A 21,470-nucleotide genomic window follows, 5' to 3' on the forward strand; every position below is an offset into this window, starting at 1 on the left:
CCATTTGGCTTGTCACTTAATGTAAAGCCACCTGAAAAAGAAAGAAGAGTAATAAAAAGTGGCACAAAAGATGGGAGAAATAGAAAGAGAGGACAACAGACACAGAAAAAGAATGATAATGCTGAAGGAAGAAGTAGGCAGCACTACAACAAGTGAGTGGATGATGGTTGCCATCACCTACCACTAATTTGATTTTATGTAAAAGTTAAGCTGATGACTTTTGAGTCATTGCTCTGGCACAATTGCTGTCAAACCATTTTGGGGAGTCTGATCTATTAATGAACTTCTGACTGGGTATGAACAATTCCATACCAGTTTGTATTAAGTCATTAATGTGGGACTGGGTAGAACTGACATGCAATGACAGCAAGATGATTTCTAAATCCATCCCAATCTGCCCTATTGAAGTGCCATCTGGTCACCCTGACTGGTTCAGAATGGGGAGGTAAGGGGCAGCTAACTACTGTAGTAAGGTTTTGATGAGATTGTGGTTGGAGGATCTAAGTGGTGACAGTACTTCTATCCTGTATTGATCTGGATTATTAATGTCAGATCTAGGTCCAAGAGATAGGTGTTATGATCAGGATTATCTGGTTTAGAGGAGGAGAGGTGGTGCTCAACAGAGCGAAAGTTAGAGGAAAGGCCGCGAATGTTGCAGAAATGAAGAAGAAGAGAGTCAGACAGTGGTTCCAGGTACCTCGAGTCGTCACCGGGAGAGGGGCGGAAGGTGGGGGCATTTATGGTCCCCCCCACTGGGGACTCCGAGGCTGGGTGATGAGACGCCATGATTTTTTTTTTTTTTTTTTTTTTTTTTTTTTTTGAAACGGAAGTGTAGTGTGTACTGTGCATGTAGTTTGGTGTAGATAGTTAGAGAAATTTGTGTTGGAGAGCATGCTGGCCTACTCTCTGTGTAACTGGGACACTGAAAAGGTTCAGCAAAGGGTATGGTCCTGAGGGCTGATGAAATGGGAGCTCCAGCACTCCCTGTAATCAGCTTTCCATCCACCTCGGGAGTACTGCCCTGCTCGACTGGTGCTACAGTCTACTCCTTACATATAAGATACTTTCATATAAGATACTTGGGACTGAAGTGAGGAATACTGTACAGGGTTATGAAACCTATGCTTAAAGTTAGTATGCTTCAGATCTATTTCAATTACCAAAATAATCATCTAATTTTATTAAACCAATTAACATATGATGCAGATTAGAATTCGGTGATAATGAGAATGAAGGTGCAACAAAAATATAATCTTCAGAATTCAACCTTGGTTGTCATGAAACATGGATTTAGCAACTTCATCATTTCAGTGCCAAGTACAGTACAGTACTATATATTAGACCTAAGTGGACGTGGACTCACTTGATGTAATAAGGCACTTTGCTGGGCGTGGTGGCGCGCTCCCATGGTGGCGCCACTGACGATGCCAGCTGGGCAGGTGTGAGGGGCGTCACCTCTCGCGATCGCCCTGCCACTGCACGCCACCGCTCGTTGACACAAGACTCTAGGATCTTCCATCTGTAAGGCATGCATAAACAGTTAGATTCTTATAACTTTCATACCACCTTTCTCTAATTTACTTTGTCAAAGCTGTTACCTAATGACATATTCTATGAGGGGTGGCATCAACAGCAAGATCTCCGGACTCAACTGAATGTGATCTCAGTAAACTGCAGGCTGAAGCTGCCCTTGACAAGCAGAAGATGCTGTTAACTCACTTCAACATAAATATCATGGGACTGGGAGCCATGGGGTATAGGGAACTTGTAATATACTGTACTATATAATCAATATAATCAAGGTATTTTAACCCTTTAACCACATATGTCCCATGTTTCCCACTGGCCCATTTACATAAAATAACCTAATACATTAATAAAAATATCAAATACAAGTACATTAAAATGATATGAAAAAGACAAATGAAAAATGCCTGTTATTTTTTTTTTTTTTCTGTTCATTACAAGTCTGACAAAGACGTGAAGTAGTTCTTTTTTTTTTTTTTTCTGTTCATTACAAGTCTGACACAGACATGAAGAAGTTAATTAAATTTACACATAAAATGTGTGGCTTATTGGTTTTATTATCACTTTGCTCCAATATAAAATGGTTCTGTAATGATGCTCCTTTTTTTTTTCCTTAAAAATATGTTGCGCACATACTTCAATTTCACTGTTATCTAAATGTAGTGAGAGTACTGTACTACAAGATGTGGGTGGTTGTGTCCCAAAACCAAAAGAAGAGAGTGGATAAATCACAAGATCATGCAAAAAGGGTGGATAAGACACAACCATGGGAGGAGGAAGGGTAAGAATCAAGACCCAGGGAGAATAAAGCACAAGACGCAAGACCCTGGGACGATGGTATACGAGTATAAGGCACAACACCCTAGGAGGAGGGTGAATAAGGCACAAGAAGCTGGGAGGAGGGTGGATATGGCACAACACCCAGGGTGAAGGGTGGATATGGCACAAGATTCAAGGAAGAAAGAGGATAAGACACAAGACCCCTAGAGAGGGTGAATAGGAACAAGACCACACAAAGAGGGTGGATGAGGCACCAGACCACATAAAGAGGGTGGATGAAGCACCAGACCCCAGAAGGAGGGTGAATTAGGCAAAAATATTCTGAGAGGAGGCCAGATAAGGCACAAGACTCTGGGAGGAGGATGAATAAGGAAAATGACCCCTGGAGGAAGACAGATAGGACATACAATTTCAAAAAGAGGAGGAGCAAAATCACAGGACCCCTGGAGAAGGGTGAATAAGGCAACATCCTGAGAGGGAGCAGGGCAGGATGTATGATATTATATTCCCATGACACTTCAGGCATGATTGAAGGCTGTCCTGCTGAAAGGCTGTGCAAACTGAAACTATTCAACACGGATAGTGGCAAAAATATATGAATGCCAATCTAATTCACGTATACAGTAGGAATGGCTACACTCCACCTGTGGCACATTCGATTGATTTTTAACACCTTATAATTATGTGGCAGTGCAGATTTACTGATTAACCATCATGGTGGCTGGTAAAACAACAGGACGGTTACTTTGGTTCAGATGTATAGGGGGAACTATTACCCCAAATATGCAGCAGTGTGCTGTGTACTTGTATAATACTTTCACATTGTGTGGCACTGTGCAGTTAAATAGGTTTATACTGTATTATTTGTAACGGTGCAGCTATGAGGATATAAAGTATATGAATCAGGCATAACGAACCTGAAACACTTGACAAACAAATAAGTAAATAAATAAATATATAAAAGCTTAATATTATGTTTCAAAAGCATCCAGTTTGTGCAAGTACAGTATCACAGTTTATCTTTAGTCTACAGCAGGGGTGGGAAACTTCTGAGCTTAGGCGAGGTGGGGGCGTCAGTCAAGACTCTTCAGGGCTACCTCTTATTTCAGTGCTAATAACACGGTGTATTAATAGGTCATACATCGACCCCAGCATGAAAACATTTGGTCCGGAGTCACATATTGCAACCATATACTATTTCATTTGAGTTTTATTCAAGGCCATGTTACTGTATGTAGATGGCCTGGCTTGAATACTGCAACTCAACTAACTTGTCTTTCTTTTACTGCTCACCCTCACCTATCATTTCTAAAAATTTCCTTGTGTGTGTGTGTGTCAGGGGGGGGGGAGGATTCTTGAAGTAGGGAACTCTTGTTACATGCACAGAGCTTCACTGAATATATTTAATATTTAACAAGTATTGCAAAACCTACAACTTTTAATATTTACTTACCCACATACAGTATATAAGTACTGCACTAAGTACACATATTACAGAATATTTAATTTTCCAGTGCGTGAAATTCAGTTAGTCACTATATACAACACAGTCATCCTTTAATATCCGCATTTTTAACATCTATCTATCTATCTATAGCCCGACGCCCTAATCCCGCAAAGGGTGGCCGCAGACAAAACGCCTCCAAGTCACTCTGTCACCCACCATTTGACTCCCCTCCCCCCAACTCACCCCGGATTTAAATATCTGCGGGTGAATATGACAAACCCCCTGGGGGTAGGGGGGTTTTTCAAGAATACTCCCCCAGTATCCCTGCTTGTCGTAAAAGGCGACTAAAAGGGTTGGCGGAGGGTTAGTGCCCCTCCCCGGAAAACAACTAACTAAAAAAACAAACAAGAAGCCTCGGACAAGGACTGACCAAACGTTGACGACCAAGGACCGGACAAAGGACATTGCAATTGGAACTTGGAATGTAAGGGGAGCAAATGATGAGGTGAAAGAGAGAGAGATTGTCCAGGTGCTTGAGGATGCGAAAGTGGATGTATGTGGAATAACTGAAACAAAATGGAGAGGAGAAAGTGTGAGAGAATGGGAGTATGGATGGGGTATATGTGCAGGAGTAGATGAGAATGAGAGGGCAAAGGAAGGAGTGTGTATAGTTGTGAGTAAAAGATGGAAGAAGAGCATAAGACAGTATGGATCAGTTGGGTCAAGGATTGTGTGGGTAAAGTTGAAAGTTGGAATACAAATGTGGGCGATTGTGTGTGTGTATGCGCCAACGCAAGATCGTGCTAGAAGAGTGAGAGAAGAGTTCTGGACAAATGTGGAAGTGTGCATGGAAAAGTTTGGAAGGAATGAGAGAGTGTTTTTGATTGGTGATATGAATGGTAAAGTTGGTAATGTGAAGGTGGATGGAATAGTTGGTGAGTGGGGTGTGCCTGCTGAGGTAGATGAGAATGGGAGTGCGTTAGTGGACATTTGTGCTGGGAGGGGGTTGGTAATAGCCAATACCCTCTTCAGGCATAAAATGATCCACAGGTATACATGGCGAGTGATGAGAAGGGTGGGTCGTGAACTGAATGAAAGGAAGGCAATGATTGACTATGTGTGTGTGGATGAAAGGATGCAAAGATGTGTAAAGGATGCAAGAGTGTATAGAGGTTGGGGGAGTGGACTTTCTGACCACTACTTGGTCGTGGCCAGAATTAGGATGCAAGTAAGATGGAGGAATAGAAGAAGGGAAAGACGAGAGGAAGGAGTAGTTGCAAGGAGAGTGGAAAGGTTAGAAGAGGATGAGAAAAAGGCAGAGTATAAGAGAGAAGTGGAGGAACGATTGGGCAAATATGAATTGGAGCAGATGGGAGACGTGGAAGGTGTGTGTAAGATATTTACAGAAGAAATATGTGCAGCATGTGATGTGGTGTGTGGAAGGAAGAGAAGACGGAGGGGGGTGCAAGGAACAGCGTGGTGGACTGAAGAAGTGAAACAGGCAGTGGCACAAAAGAAGAAAGCATACAATGAATGGATGAGAAATAGGGGCGTGGAAGAAGTTGAGAGGCGGAAGAGAGAGTTATATGTGGAAAGGAAGAGAGAGGTGAAAAGATTAGTAAGAGAGAGTAAGAAGAGAGTGGATGAGGAATTTGGAAGGAATTTTAGTGTAAAGTGGAGGGACTGTAAGAAAATGTTCTGGAGAGAAGTGAAAAGAGTAAGACAGGGTGGAAGTGAAGTTAGCAGGGGAGTGAAAGATAAAAATGGTAGATTACTAGTGGAGAAGGGAGAAAAAGTGAGCAGATGGAGAGAACACTTTAAGGAATTGTTGAACGTAGAGGATGGAAGTAATGCGAGTATAAGTGGCTGGGGAATAGCTGGGAGAACTAGGGAGGTGAGAAGACAGGAAGAAATCAGTAGGATAGAAGTTGTGGAAGCAATGAAGAAAGTTAAATCAGGGAAAGCCCCAGGAATTGATGGAGTGTGTGGTGAAATGCTGAAGCATGGGGGAGAGATAGTAGTAGAATGGATGTGGAAGATGTGCAGATTGGCCTGGGAGGAAGGTAGAGTCCCGGAGGATTGGAAGTCAGGTATAATTATTCCCTTGTACAAAGGAAAAGGGGAAAAAGAAGTGTGTGGTAATCATAGGGGCATTTGTCTTCTTAGTATAATAGGAAAAGTGTATGGTAGGATACTTATAGACAGAGTTAGAGAAAGAACAGAGAAATTAGTTGGAGAAGAACAGGGAGGCTTTAGGAAAGGAAGAGGTTGTGTAGATCAGATATTCATTCTTAGATCTTTAGTGGAAAAGTTTCTAGAGGAGGGAAAGAAGTTGTATGCGGCTTTCATGGATTTGGAGAAAGCATATGACAGGGTGGATAGACAAGGATTGTGGAAAGTGTTAAGAATATATGGAGTAGATGGGAAGTTGTTGAATGCTGTGAAGAGTATGTACGATGGTGCGAAGGCTGCAGTGCGTGTGGATGGTGAACTAAGTGAATTTTTCTCTTTGAAAGTTGGTTTGAAACAGGGATGTGTCATGTCTCCATGGTTGTTCAATCTGTACATGGATGGGGTAATAAAAGAGGTACAAGGTAAGGTAGTGGATGTTGGAGTGGCCCTGGTGAGAGAGGATAGTGTTTGGAAACTCCCTGTACTGTTGTTTGCAGATGATACTGTGTTGTTGAGTGAAGACGAAGGGGAGCTGCAAGGCTTGGTGGATGAGTTTGGGAGTGTGTGTAAGAAACGGAACCTAAAGGTGAATGTAGGGAAGAGTAAAGTGATGGTCTTTGAGAGAGGTGAAGTCAGTGAATGTACAGCGAGGTTGGATGGTGAGGAATTGGAAAATGTGAGTACGTTTAAGTATTTGGGTAGTGTGATGAGTAAGGATGGAGGTTTGGAGGGTGAAGTGCTTGAAAGGGTACAGCAGGGAAGAAAGGTTGCTGGTTCCTTGAAAGCAGTGATAAGAAACAGGGAAGTGAGCATGGAAGTAAAAAAGTTACTACACGACAGTATTGTGATACCAACTCTAACATACGGAAGTGAAGCTTGGACATTGTTGGAAGGACACAAGTCAAGAGTGAGAGCAGTGGAAATGAGTTATTTAAGAGGAGCCTGTGGAGTCACATGGAGAGACAGGCTGACGAATGAGGATATAAAGGAGCGTTGTGGTGTGGATGTGGATGTGATAGGAAGCGTTGTGAGGAACACACTGAGGTGGTTTGGCCATGTGGAGAGGATGGAGGGTGAAAGACTGACGAAGAGAGTGTATACGAGTAAGGTGGAGGGTGGAAGAGGGAGGGGGAGACCAAGGATGAGATGGAGGGATGGGGTGGAGAGGTATATGAGAGAGGGGGGTGTGAGTTGGGAGCAGGGCAGTGAAATGGCGGGGGACAGGGCGACTTGGAGGCGATTTGTTTGTGGCCACCCCAAACGGGATTGAGGCGTCTGGCAATAGATAGATAGATAGATAGAATATGACAAACAGTTTTAAATATCCGCAGGTGGATACAGTCCCGGGGCGGGATTCACTAAAGCATTTTATCTCGAACTCTGCTGACACTGTTCACTGCAAATGTAACATTATCCCAGGAACAGTTCATAGCTGTTTTAGTGATGGCATTATCCAGTGAATCAAATATAACAATCTTCCTTTCAGCCACTTCATTTATTAATGCCATTAATTCATCAGGGGAATAGTTAGGGCAGGCTGGGAGTATTTCTTTTCTTCCATGTTCTCCTGTGCAATCTTGGCAGCAAAGGGCTTTGTTGTGTTACCCGCTGATACAAGGGGAAAGTTCCGTGACTGGTTGGTCATACCAAAGTTTTGCGTGTAAGAGCCTCCGTCATTGGCTAATCGGAAATCAGCCGGTAACGGATGAAACACCTGATGAACCTGATGACCCTCCTCCCATTGCCAAGAACAGGTAAAGCGAAAATTGTAACTGATTTCATAGCATTCTTGCGCTTCTTACTGTACTGTTTGTAAAGACACCTTGGTTTCAATTAACGTGCCTATATGGTGGATGTGCAAGCGAGCGCTGTTTGATATCACACTAACTGATACATATAATTTATGGGGAAAAATTCATTTGGTGGATGAGTGACCCCAACTTTAGGGGGTTAAACTTTTAAACACCGACAGTTACCCTAGTACTACATAACAGTACACATACATACATGCTCATGTGTACACATACCATCGATAAGCTGATCTAAACCGGTTTGCTGCCCTCCCACCCCTCTTGTAAATACTACAAAGCAATACAGTAAACCCTCTATAATTCGGATTAATTGGGGGGAACCCTATGTCAAATTATCCAAAAATCCAAATTATTGGAGCTCAAGCTTGCCCCTGTCCCCAAATCACACCCACGCTTACTAAAACATGGCTTTTTCACGAAAACATTGAACTCAGAGAGTACAAAATACAATAAATAAAATAGCGTTAAACCTTGATAATGAAGTTTTGCAACACAGTAGTAGAGTACAGTACACTTAACTGTACCGAAGGTACGGTACAGGTCTTAAAAATTACATTTATTACTACATTTATCAATACAAACACTGTTCACGTCCATTTATCACTGGAACCCTTTTTGGATTTGTCTTGCTTAATTCCAATTATATCCAAATTAAAATTATTTGTCTGGTGGTCAAAAAAGATCCGAATTAACCGATTTCCAAATTATTCGGGTTCGAATTAGAGGGGGTTTACTGTACGCATCCAAATTCCACTGAAATCATATGAGAGTGGCTGAAAGTGTTATTTTAAGTTATACTGTACTGTGAATTACTGTTAAAAAAAATACAAGTGATTCAGTGATATTTTTGCGATAATCAGAGAAGTCATGATGCTCGCGATAATTTTTGCAGTTACAAACTTTGCAGCTATGCTACCCCTGGGGGTAGGGAGATTTTCAAGAATACTCCCCCAGTATCCCTGCTTGTCATATGAGGCGACTGAAAGGGTTGGCGGAGGGTTAGTGCCCCTCCCTGGAAAACAGCTAAATAAAAAGACGAACAAGAAGCCTCGGACAAGGACTGACCAAAAGTTGACGACCAAGGACCAGACAAAAGGCATGGTACGGATCGCAACATGGAATGTAAGGGGTGCGAATGATGAGGTGAGAGAGAGATTGTGCAGGTGCTTGAGGATGCGAAAGTAGATGTATGTGGAGTAACTGAAACTAAATGAAGAGAAGATAGTGTGAGAGAATGGTAGTATGGATGGGGTATACAGTATGTGCAGGAGTAGGTGAGAACAAGAGGGCAAAAGAAGGAGTGTGTATTGTTGTGAGTAAAAGATGGAAGAACATAAGAGGGAGCGGATCAGTTGGCTCAAGGATTGTATGGGTAAGATTGAAAGTTGGAATACAAATGTAGGCAATTGTGTGTGTGTATGCGCCAATGCAAGATCGTGCAAGCAGAGTGAGAGAAGAGTTCTGGACAAATGTGGAAGTGTGCATGGAAAAGTTTGGAAGGAATGAGAGAGTGTTTCTGATTGGTGATATGAATGGTAAAGTGGGGAATGTGAAGGTGGATGGAATAGTTGGTGAGAGGGGTGTGCCTGCCGAGATAGATGAGAATGGCAGTGCGTTAGTGGACATTTGTGCCGGGAGGGGGTTGGTGATAGCCAATACCCTCTTCAGGCACAAAATGATCCACAGGTGTGCATGGCGAGTGATGAGAAGGGTGGGTGGTGAATTCACTGAAAGGAAGGCAATGATTGATTATGTGGGTATGGATGAAAGGATGTGTGAAGATATATAATGGATGCAAGAGCTTATAGAGGTTGGAGGAGTGGACTTTCTGACCACTACTTGGAGGCGGCCAGAATCAAGATCGAAGTAGGATGGAGAAATAGAAGAAGGGAAGGCCGGGAGGAAGGAATAGTTGTAAGGAGAGTGGAAAGTTTACAAGAGGATGAGAAAAAGGCAGAATATAAGAGAGAACTGGAGGAACGATTGGGCAAATATGAATTGGAGCAGATGGGGGACGTGGAAGGTGTGCGCAAGATATTCACAGAAGAAATATGTGCAGCATGTGATGTGGTGTGTGGGGTGAAGAGAAGACGGAAGGGGGTGCAAGGAACAGCATGGTGGAATGAAGAGGTGAGACAGGCTATGGCACAAAAGAAGAAAGCATGCAATGAATGGATGAGAAATAGGGGTGTGGAAGAAGTTGAGAGGCGGAAGAGAGAGTTACATGTACAAAGGAAGAGAGAGGTGAAAAGATTAGTATGAGAAAGTAAGAAGAGAGTGGATGAGGAATTTGGAAGGAATCTGAGTGTAAAGTGGAGGGACTGCAAGAAAATGTTCTGGAAAGAGGTGAAGAGAGTAAGACAGGGTGGCAATGAAGTTAATAGGGGAGTGAAAGATAAAAATGGTAGTTTACTAGTGGAGAAGGGAGAAAAAGTGAGCAGATGGAGAGAACACTTTAAGGAATTGTTGAACATAAAGAATGGAAGTAATGCATGTATAAGTGGCAGGGGAATGGCTGGGAGAAGGAGGGAGGTGAGAAGACAGGAAGAAATTAGTAGGATAGAAGTTGCGGAAGCACTGAAGAAAGTCAAATTGGGGAGCGCCACAGGATTTGATGGAGTGTGTGGTGAAATGCTGAAGCATGGGGGAGAGACAGTAGTAGAATGGTATGTGGAAGATGTGCAGATTGGCCTGGGAGGAAAGTAGAGTCCCAGAGGACTGGAAGTCAGGTATAATTATTCCCTTGTACAAAGGAAAAGGGGAAAAAGAAGTGTGGTAATCATAGGGGCATTTGTCTTCTTAGTGTAACAGGAAAAGCATATGGTAGGATACTTACTGACAGAGTTTGGGAAATAACAGAGGAATTAGTTGGAGCAGAACAAGGAGGCTTTAGGAAGGGAAGTGGTTGTGTAGATCAGATATGTTAGAAACAAGGAGGCTTTAGGAAGGGAAGAGGTTGTGTAGATCAGATATGCATTCTTAGATCTTTAGTGGAAAAGTTTCTACAGAAGAGTGTGTAAGAAATGGAATCTAAAGGTGAATGTAGGGAAGAGTAAAGTGATGGTCTTTGAGAGAGGCGAAGTCAGTGAATGTACAGCGAGGTTGGATGATGAGGAATTGGAAAATGTGAGTATGTTTAAGTACTTGGGTAGTGTGATGAGTAAGAATGGAGGTTTGGAGGGTGAAGTGCATGAGAGGGTACAGCAGGGAAGAAAGGTTGCTGGTTCCCTGAAAGCCGTGATAAGAAGCAGGGAAGTGAGCATGGAAGTGAAAAAGTTACTTCATGACAGTATTGTGATACCAACTCTAACGTATGGAAGTGAAGCTTGGACGTTGCTGGAAGGACACAAGTCAAGAGTGAGAGCAGTGGAAATGAGTTATTTAAGAGGAGCCTGTGGACTCACATGGAGAGACAGGCTGATAAATGAGGATATAAGGCAGCGTTGTGGTGTGGATGTGGATGTGATAGGTAGCGTTAGGAGGAATATACTGGTGGTTTGGCCATGTGGAGAGGATGGACGGTGAAAGACTGACGAAGAGTGTGTATGCGAGTGAGGTGGAGGGGGGAAGAGGGAGGGGGAGGCCGAGGATGAGATGGAGGAATGGGGTGGAGAGGTATATGAGAGAGGGGGGTGTGAGTTGGGAGCAGGGCAGTGAAATGGCGGGGGACAGGGCGACTTGGAGGCGATTTGTTTGTGGCCACCCCAAACAGGATTGAGGCATCTGGCAATAGATAGATAGACAGATAGATTCCAAACTACTTGAAATTCATAGAATAGTGTTTATAGTTATAATATCAGGCAGTGGTAACCATATTACGGGGTATCGGGAAGTCTAAAGTGGAGACTTCGTTACCCAACTTCAGAAGTCTCCATAAGTCCTCTGGTAGATGACGAAGGCTCAACAAACATCCCATGGGAAAGCTGAAGGTATGTGCCATATGCATATATAATTTTAATATTCTAGGACTAATAACTGATTTTTGGCAAATATTTTTAAAAAGACAGTTGGAGCATGAATATCCTCGCGGGACGCGCAAGGAGCGCAAAAACAACCCCGCGGTGTAGGGGTTAAAGCACGAGCTGAAAACACACAATTTTTTTCCTATTTCTCCATAATGAGCACAGTCAGTACGTTGTCATCACAGCCACTGCAGCCAAAGAGTTAAGTGGGGTCCAGGGATGTTTTTAAGGGGGGCAGCAGATATCCACGGATTTTTAATATACACGGGTGTCTCTGTTACCTAAACCCCGTGGATGTTAAGGAAGCACTGTATAGCATTTACGGTTCCCAATAAAAAGGTAACAGCACAAAAATAATGAGCATGCTACCCTAACATGAAAGATGGCAGTAACCAATGAGTCCACAAAAAACACCGTTAAGTTCAATACACAAAACAACTTTGCTGACATTCACTGTTGAAAGGTCATGGCGTCTATCAAGGTCTAATGAGATACTCTACTAGGTCTCATCATTTCTAGCTAAATATGGGACCACTTTGTGCACAATGTCACTCGGTACCTAAGCACACTGATCCAGTACGGTTAATGAGGTCAGTTGAATCTAGACTCTTCTAGGGTACAGTTCCTAAGCTCCTACTGACTTCAAGCTCCAAAAGTAGCATAATGGTACACTTTGTGCATTAGTTTTGAGAGAGAGAGAGAGAGAGAGAGAGAGAGAGAGAGCAGGGGAAAGGTTATGGAGGCTGAGGGAAGTACTTGTACGATAATGATGCACAGATATTATGATGATGATGATGATGATGATGACTGTACTTTGTGTTTATACAGCCCTACACAGCCTACGTGTGAAAAAGAAATGTACTGAAGTTGAGGGAGCTACAGTTGGGAAAGATGATGATGATGATGATGATGATGATGACGAAGTCGATGATGAAAAGCGTTAACACCAAGGAATGAACAACAGTAAAATCTGACTACCAACATTAAGGAAAAGATAAGATTGGTACAAACAGTGATGCACTGAGATATGAACCCCATCTATATACTGTATTTTCATTCTTATCTATTTTTTTTTCTCAAAACAATTATATTTAAATTAGATCTTTAGGGATGAATGGGTTAATGAATGCTAAATTTAAACTCTCTGGTCTGAAAACTCTAAGATGAATAAAATAATCTCTGAGCACCTGGGATAAAGTAAAAAAAAAAAATAATAATAATAATAATAATAATAAAGTCACCGTGCTGAAGGAGTCACTGGGTAACTTCTCTGTGTGTTACTGCCTCAAGACACAAGAAGTCTCTCACAAATCACAATGGTGGCCCAACAAAAAACTTAGGAATACAAACATCTAGTATAACCCACCAGAATTTTCATCACCTTGATGAATGAGGACTCTGATGATATTGTAACCATTGAAAGCAGTGCGTTAGTGGACATTTGTGCTGGGAGGGGGTTGGTGATAGCCAATACCCTCTTCAGGCATAAAATGATCCACAGGTATACATGGCGAGTGATGAGAAGGGTGGGTGGTGAACTGAATAAAAGGAAGGCAATGATTGATTATGTGTGTGTGCATGAAAGGATGCGAAGATGTGTAATGGATGCAAGAGCTTATAGAGGTTGGGGGAGTGGACTTTCTAACCACTACTTGGTGGTGGCCAGAATTAGGATACAAGTAAGATGGAGGAATAGAAGAAGGGAAAGATGAGAGGAAGGAGTAGTTCCAAGGAGAGTGGAAAGGTTACAAAAGGATGAGAAAAAGGCAGAGTATAAGAGAGAAGTGGAGGAACGACTGGGCAAATATGAATTGGAGCAGATGGGGGATGTGGAAGGTGTGTGCAGGATATTTACAGAAGAAATATGTGCAGCATGTGATGTGGTGTGTGGGAGGAAGAGAAGACGGAGGGGGATGCAAGGAACAGCGTGGTGGACTGAAGAAGTGAGACAGGCTGTGGCACAAAAGAAAGCATACAATGAATGGATGAGAAATAGGGGTGTGGAAGAAGTTGAGAGGCGGAAGAGAGAGTTATATGTAGAAAGAAAGAGAGGTGAAAAGATTAGTAAGAGAGAGTAAGAATAGAGTGGATGAGGAATTTGGAAGGAATTTGAGTGTAAAGTGGAGGGACTGTAAGAAAATGTTCTGGAAAGAGGTGAAGAGAGTAAGACAGGGTGGATGCGAGGTTAGCAGGGGATTGAAAGATAAAAATGGTAGATTACTAGTGGAGAAGGGAGAAAAAGGAAGCAGATGGAGAGAACACTTTAAGGAATTGTTGAACATACAGGATGGAAGTAATGTGAGTATAAGTGGCTGGGGAATGGCTGGGAGAAGGAGGGACGTGAGAAGACAGGAAGAAATCGTAGGATAGAAGTTGTGGAAACAATGACAAAAGTTACATTGGGGAAAGCCCCAGGAATTGATGGAGTGTGTGGTGAAATGCTGAAGCATGGGGGAGAGATAGTAGTAGAATGGATGTGGAAGATGTGCAGGTTGGCCTGGGAGGAAGGTAGAATCCCGGAGGTTTGGAAGTCAGGTAAAATTATTCCTTTGTACAAAGGAAAAGGGGAAAAAGAAGTATGTGGTAATCATAGGGGGATTTGTCTTCTTAGTATAATAGGAAAAGTGTATGGTAGGATACTTATTGACAGAGTTAGAGAAAGAACAGAGGAATTAGTTGGAGAACAGGGAGGCTTTAGGAAGGGAAGGGGTTGTGTAGATCAGATATTCATTCTTAGATCTTTAGTGGAAAAGTTTCTAGAGAGGGGAAAGAAGTTGTATGCAGCTTTCATGGATTTGGAGAAAGCATATAACAGGGTGGATAGACAAGAATTGTGGAAAGTATTAAGAATATATGGCGTACATGGAAAGTTGTTGAATGCTGTGAGGAGTACGTATGATGGTGCTAAGGCTGCAGTGCGTGTGGATGGTGAACTAAGTGAACTTTTCGCTTTGGAGGTTGGGTTGAAACAGGGATGTGTCATGTCTCCATGGTTGTTCAATCTGCTCATGGATGGGGTAATACAAGAGGTACAAGGTAGGGTAGTGGATGTTGGAGTGGCCCTGGTGAGAGAGGATAGTGTTTTAGTGTTTGGAAACTCCCTGTACTCTTGTTTCCAGATGATACTGTGTTGTTGAGTGAAGACGAAGGGGAGCTGCAAGGCTTGGTGGATGAGTTTGGGAGTGTGTGTAAGAAACGGAATCTAAAGGTGAATGTAGAGAAGAGTAAAGTGATGGTCTTTGAGAGAGGTGAAGTCAGTGAATGTACAGCGAGGTTGGATGGTGAGGAATTGGAAAATGTGAGTACATTTAAGTACTTGGGTAGTGTGATGAGTAAGGATGGAGGTTTGGAGGGTGAAGTGCTTGAAAGGGTACAGCAGGGAAGAAAGGTTGCTGGTTCTTTGAAAGCAGTGATAAGAAACAGGGAAGTGAGCATGGAAGTGAAAAAGCTACTACATGACAGTATTGTGATACCAACTCTAACGTATGGAAGTGAAGCTTGGACGTTGTTGGAAAGACACAAGTCAAGAGTGAGAGCAGTGGAAATGAGTTATTTAAGAGAAGCCTGTGGAGTCACATGGAGAGACATGGTGACGAATGAGGATATAAAGGAGCGTTGTGGTGTGGATGTGGATGTGATAGGAAATGAGGTGGTTTGGCCATGTGGAGAGCATGGAGGGTGAAAGACTGACGAAGAGAGTGTATGTGAGTGAGGTGGAGGGGGGGAAGAGCGAGGGGGAGGCCGAGGATGAGATGGAGGGATGGGGTGGAGAGGTATATGAGAGAGGGGGGTGTGAGTTGGGAGCAGGGCAGTGAAATGGCGGGGGACAGGACGACGTGGAGGCGATCTGTTTGTGGCCACCCCAAGCGGGATTGAGGCGTCTGGCAATAGATAGATAGATAGAAAGCTGTCAAACTCAGAGGATTCGAATCTGGATGGTGAATTTGGCGATGAGGAATTTGAACAGCCGGCATTAACACCCTCACTGTAATTACTTTTTATATAATATGTCATTGCTGTCTCCAGATGAAGTTTTGAACTGCATGGATTGGATAAAGCATTCATTAACCCTTTAACTCCTAACCGCTGGGTGTCAGTATGGACTGATGCAACAAAGGTGGGTGGGAGGCCGCCAGGAGCCGGTAGGCACTGCAATTGTTTTCGTGGCACAGTTTGCAGATGACCGCTGCTTGATCTCGTCGCCAAAAGCAAGGGAGAGACTCCCGCCAGCTGAGGGAAGTATACCTCAGTCGTCTCTGTGACTCTGCCAGGTGTAAGATAATGTTTTCTTAACCCTTCCTGTCTGATTCCGTTCTCGTCTAACGTGGACTATTGCCTCATCCACCCCAGTCAAGCCTCTTCTCAAGGATACTAAGAAAGGACTCAGTGATAATGCCATACAGCATGCCTTGGATGCCACTGTGTCTAGTTTATCTAGTAAAGAAGTTAGCATGCTGAGAATGATGCCAAAATCAGGGATGTGCACACACACTGCTCGCTGGTGCAGTGGTAACGCTCTCGCTTGCCATCTGGTGGACAGGAGTTCACGCCTCACTCAGGTTGCGAAAAGTTTCACTGATAAAGTGGGTGGTTACTGTCCCCCTTGAGCAAGGGGACGGGTGTGTGCATGTGTGAAGGTCACAGCCTTGCCCTTAGAACGGATTATATGAGCTCTCAGCTCCCTTCCGGGAGGGTAAAAGCTGACGATCACAACCATCCAAGTGATCCTGACCGACCCGGTGAATTACACACACACAAATACATCCTGCCTTGCATGCCAAAAATTAATCTTCTTCATCATGTTCTTACTCACTAACGCGAGACCTACAGACCTGGGGATACTTTCACTCGCAAGAAGAAGAGTTGATAAGTAATATGGTCTTTAATTTGTTTCCCTAACTGCTATAGTTTCCGAGATGTTAAGTTTGAAAACCAGCTGTTTTCAGAAAAATGCCTGTAGCGAGAGAACAACTGCGCTATAAATAGCCCGGCATTGAGGGGTGAAATATGATAGGCTTCTAATCTGAATGAAAGTGCCTCAAGGTGAATTCAGCAACATATGGTTTGAACTGCTGATATTTACTCCATTACAATGAGTCTGTTCTATATTTTATTCATATTTCATTACTACTACATCCGGATGCTTTATATATTTCATGTTTCGAACTGGAGAGGTTAGATAATATAGCCTTATTCATTAACCCCTCCAATACAAGTGGTTTTTCTTGAAAGATACTTAGTAATTTGGTGGTCAACTGGTTGGACAAGTTGCCTGTAGTTTGTCAGATGCCTCGTAAAGTGCTACTTACATTATGTAGCCACCTATGTACGGTATATAAAAGTTGAGCACTGCGAAGCTCGAACCGAAATAATCTTTGGATACTGACTGAATATGATCACTACCCTGGAACATCATCCCAGTGCAGCTTTATGGCAATGTGACTATCAGTATGCACTTACTAAGTAGGGATGGCCAAGGTTCAAATCATGTCACATACATAAGGAAATGAGGGCCTGGAACCAAAACGATCACCAAGCTCACCTTTAAACACGCCGACTAAACCAAAATGATCACCAAGCTCAGCTTTCAGCACACTATTTGAGTGCAACGTCACTCGCAAAGTCACAGCAACCTTCACTAGAGTTGCTAAATTGGGTCGCAAAAAACACTGATTTTGTTTTGTTTCTTTTTTACTTCATGTCATAACTCAAAAATAAAATGGCACACACGGGTGTGTGACACACTAAAAAGCTTCATAACAATCAGGGCTGTGCCTTTTAATTCACGGAGCAGTGCTCAAGCTGCAGTAAGCGAGTTACAACCTAAAAACATTCTCCAGCACTCGGACATCTTATCAGATATATAAAACACCATGGATTCATGTTATCCCATTCCATGTGAGCATTTTGCATATACTGCACCCTGTACTGTAACAGCAACTGTGGTTGCGATAATTGTAAAGTTAAAAGTTGCTTTATACTATAGTTAATGGGTATCTGGTTGCTGGTTTCCATAAAATGGTCATAAACTAAAAAACAAATATTTTGTTAAATGTTTGTAAGGAAGCAGAGATGAAAAAAGGCTAGAAACAAGAAAGCATTTGGGATGGGAGGAGATTCAGAGTTCTATACCCATTACTACATTCCACTCTGTACTTATAATGTTCGTAGCTGGCAGAATGTGGTAAATGGTACAGAACTCTGAATTTCCTCCCACCCCAACTGCCATCTTGTTTTTGTTTTTTTTTAAATCCCTGAACCTTAACAATAACTTTAGAAAACATATGTTTTCTATAAAATTATGCATTCTGAGCTAAGTATAAAGAAAGTCCAGTCATCTAAATGATTCTGACTTTAATTACAAACCCCTCTTTAACTACTCATTATTACTGCTATTATGTAAATGGCAATGGTCCATCCTGAGATCCATGGCAGGACAAACATGACCCACAGGCCATAATCTCCCCATCACTAGTCCACAGCATTAAAGTGGATTAGCTGAAATATATGTTCTTATGAGGTGTTATTACAAATATAGTCGTTTGATAGCTGAATATAAATGTTAAAATGTCATTAATGTATGAATGGTGTGTGAGTGACTTACAGAGTAGCCTGCTTCATAGAACATTCTGTAGGTAACTTTTAAAACCTCTGTGTTTTGCTTTTCTTAGTTCTGGATCAATATACTGAAAAAGTGAAGACTACATGATACAGTAATACTACTAATCCTGATGATGATGATGATGATAGTTTGATAGATTCAGAAATAAGTACACAGACAGACAGATGTAGATAGACAAAATGATACATATTAATACAGATGCAGATACTGACAGACATACAGCTAACACACAAACAGAAAAAAAAATCATCATCATCCTAACCATTTCCAAATGGGGCAGGGTGATCTACAGCATGGCTCTTCATGATCTCACTTGGGGAATGGACCAGTGTATAAAGGAAACCCCAGATAAATTCTCGTCCTCTTTCCCTAAATTCACACCTTCTGTACTGTAATCAAGTTTCACCTGTTGTTGAGGTCATGTAGCCTGGCCGAGTTGGCAGGTGTCAGGGGAACATTGTGGGCTGAGAAGCGAGCTGCCTGGTCATTGACGTCATCCACACCTCGTTGTAGATCTGCCAGGCTCTCGCGTAACTTCTGCAATTGTGATTTCAGTTGACTGTATGGACTACCAGTAACTCTAATATATTAAAAATAAAAATAAATGAAAAGCAAAATAAGTGATAGGTGGGGGCACTCGCCATCCACTCACTCGATGTAGTGCTGCTCACGGGTGTCTGCCCTTTCCTCTCCTTCATCCTTCTTTCCTTCCATCCTCTTCTGTCTTTCTTTCCTTTATTCTTTCTTCGACCTTCTGCCTACGAGTGACTTTACACTCCCTCTTCTGTCTTTCTTTCCTTCATTCTTTCCTCTTACTTCTGCCTGTGGGCGACTCTACACTGAGTGACATGCCAAATGGTTTCCTGTACACCAGGAAACCATTTACTATGCTGGGTAGTAACCATATAACCAAATTTGGGTGCCTGGTGGTTTAGCAGGGAATTACGGCACTCCAAACGGATTAAGCCAGTGAAAGTTTATATCCGAGGGGTGGTTGGGGTTTATTGCTCAGGTATGCCACTCAGGGATGAGTGAGGCTGGTCACTCTCATCTTAAATGTCAGGACCAACTTGCCTAGCCCTGGGCTCCTACGCTCCTCATGGGGCAACATAGATGATGGATGGATGGATGGAAAAGCAAAATATATTCAATGGCATCTGAACAGAGTTAGACATACTGTATATTTCTGTACTGTTTTGTATGCACCACATGATAAAGATAAAAAGTAGTATGAACTGCAGAGTGCAGATGACAGGTAGAGGTTTGAATAGGTTAAGGTTAATAACTTTAATCCTGTCAGGCTGAACTTTTTTTTCTTTCAGTGAATAATACTGAAGTTCCATGGTTCATCTGGATGTGAACCTGATGGAATGCAGGAAAAGGTTACCTTAGTTGCGACCTTCTTGAGATCTTCTATTGAGGTTCTGGATGTGTTGTGAGAATGAAGTGTATAAGGTCAGTGAGTCTGTTGTGATGTGAGGGGCTGCATTATAGTGAGGGCATAGTAGACTATCTGTGAACTGCATTTTGCTTTGGCAGCAAAGCAAAGAAGGGTAGTGGCCATATCGTATCTGGCTAGGTGCAGCCATGTCTCTTTGGGAAGAACAATTTCTGTGGAATGAATGTCTGGTGAGGGTTCATGAAAGATGCTGTTTGGCTGGAGGTCTTCGCAATGGTGGCTGTGCATCTGTGCATATATTTGTGAAGTGTAGCGTGGGTTGCAGAGTCAACAGAGTTTCTTTAAGCTAATATGAGCACAACAACTTAGCTGATATGATACCTGTATGCAGCGTTGACGAGTTTCTTTACGGAAACTGTTTACATATTTGTATATAGGCTACTTCATTGGCATGATAAACTTAAAATATCAGCCAATGTTTGCATCTGGGGATCAGCAGCACTGCATATGGCACTTAATAAGTTAAATGTCTGCCACTGGGTGGGATCAAGGCCAGGTCTACCTGACTAGCAGATGAACACTATACCAACACGATCTCCAGAAACTACAAGCCTCGATGAAAAGCCTATTCTGTAAACAACCACAGCGACAAAAGGTTACTTATGAAATTTTTGCAGTTACTATGTGAAAACCATAGCCTTGCCTTAACTGCTGTGTCTCACAATAGATGGCAGTGTGGCTCTTTTTTTCCTTTCTTATCTTACCCTGACATTGTGCGCGTGTTGATCAGCCAAGTTAGGGTCCTGCGGCACAGGACCCCAGCCCTCCACGCTGCGCTCAGCCTCCTCCATCCGACTGGACACATCTTCGACTGTCTTCTGCAGCACACCAAGTTTCTGGAAAGGGAGAATAGCAAGTTAGAGAGGTTTTGTTACTGGAATTGAGAAATATTCAGTACTATAGCGGGTAATTACATTATCCCCTTCAGTATGATATCTTTACCACTTTGTTCTTGTTGTCACAATATTATTCAGCTTAGGGGAAACTCATCTTACTCACCTTTATTCGCCCTTTTAATATGAAGTCTTCCATTAGGATCTTTTCCATTCTTAATAGAAAAGAGGGAGGAGAGACCCTCATACAAAGGGTATGACAGTACTGCTAACCTCATACTGCTCAATGAACCTTGAACCATATTCCTAAATATTCCAACTAATATATATATATATATATATATATATATATATATATACATACAGTAATCCCTGTAAGAACCAGATGCCCAATTCCCAGACACCCTAATGTCTGGACATTTTGAGCCCAGGCCTTTGGAACCCAAAAATGACCAAAGAACGTAAATTCCGACTTTCTTTTAACCGTATTTTGAACTTGGCGCACGACACCAAACAGCTGTGTTTTGCCGCAGAGTTGCAGCCCCATGCTTCCTCCCCTCCCCAGTTCCTGCCTAACTACCGTCGTGACTAGACACTCATCGCAATGGCTGCCACATGTGCTCGTTTTTGTGAATAAACTGCAATACCTCGCCACTAGACCACATAGGAATTTACAGTGTTGTGCAGTGTTAAGAAATTAGTACTCAGAATGCAAAGGATTAAGTGCAGAGTGCAAACTGGCGTGTTGCAACTGGCGTGGTGTAAGTAAGAACAGGATGTGCAGCATTAAACAGTTATAATTCACAGTGCAAAGGATTAAGTGCAGCACAACACTGGATTACTGTACGTGCTTCAAG

At 42.6% G+C, this 21,470-nt stretch overlaps 1 protein-coding gene across 5 annotated transcripts in view; it reads right to left on the reverse strand.

Annotated features, from left to right (window-relative positions):
* The window catches only part of Dys (Dystrophin), a 257,169-nt gene that overhangs the window by 55,739 nt on the left and 179,960 nt on the right, over positions 1 to 21,470 (reverse strand). For all 5 annotated transcript variants that reach the window (XM_080274262.1, XM_080274264.1, XM_080274265.1 and 2 more), the window contains exons 6-8: positions 20,485 to 20,616; positions 18,728 to 18,858; positions 1,364 to 1,519 (exon numbers count right to left, since the gene is read on the reverse strand). In XM_080274262.1, the coding sequence (XP_080130388.1) occupies positions 1,364 to 1,519; positions 18,728 to 18,858; positions 20,485 to 20,616 (419 nt within the window). The remainder of the gene's footprint in view (positions 1 to 1,363; positions 1,520 to 18,727; positions 18,859 to 20,484; positions 20,617 to 21,470) is intronic.

The sequence above is a fragment of the Coenobita brevimanus genome, chromosome 57 (genome assembly GCF_032717465.1).
Source record: "Coenobita brevimanus isolate Jiangsu-jjx chromosome 57, ASM3271746v2, whole genome shotgun sequence".
NCBI classification, from domain to species: Eukaryota; Metazoa; Arthropoda; class Malacostraca; order Decapoda; family Coenobitidae; genus Coenobita; species Coenobita brevimanus.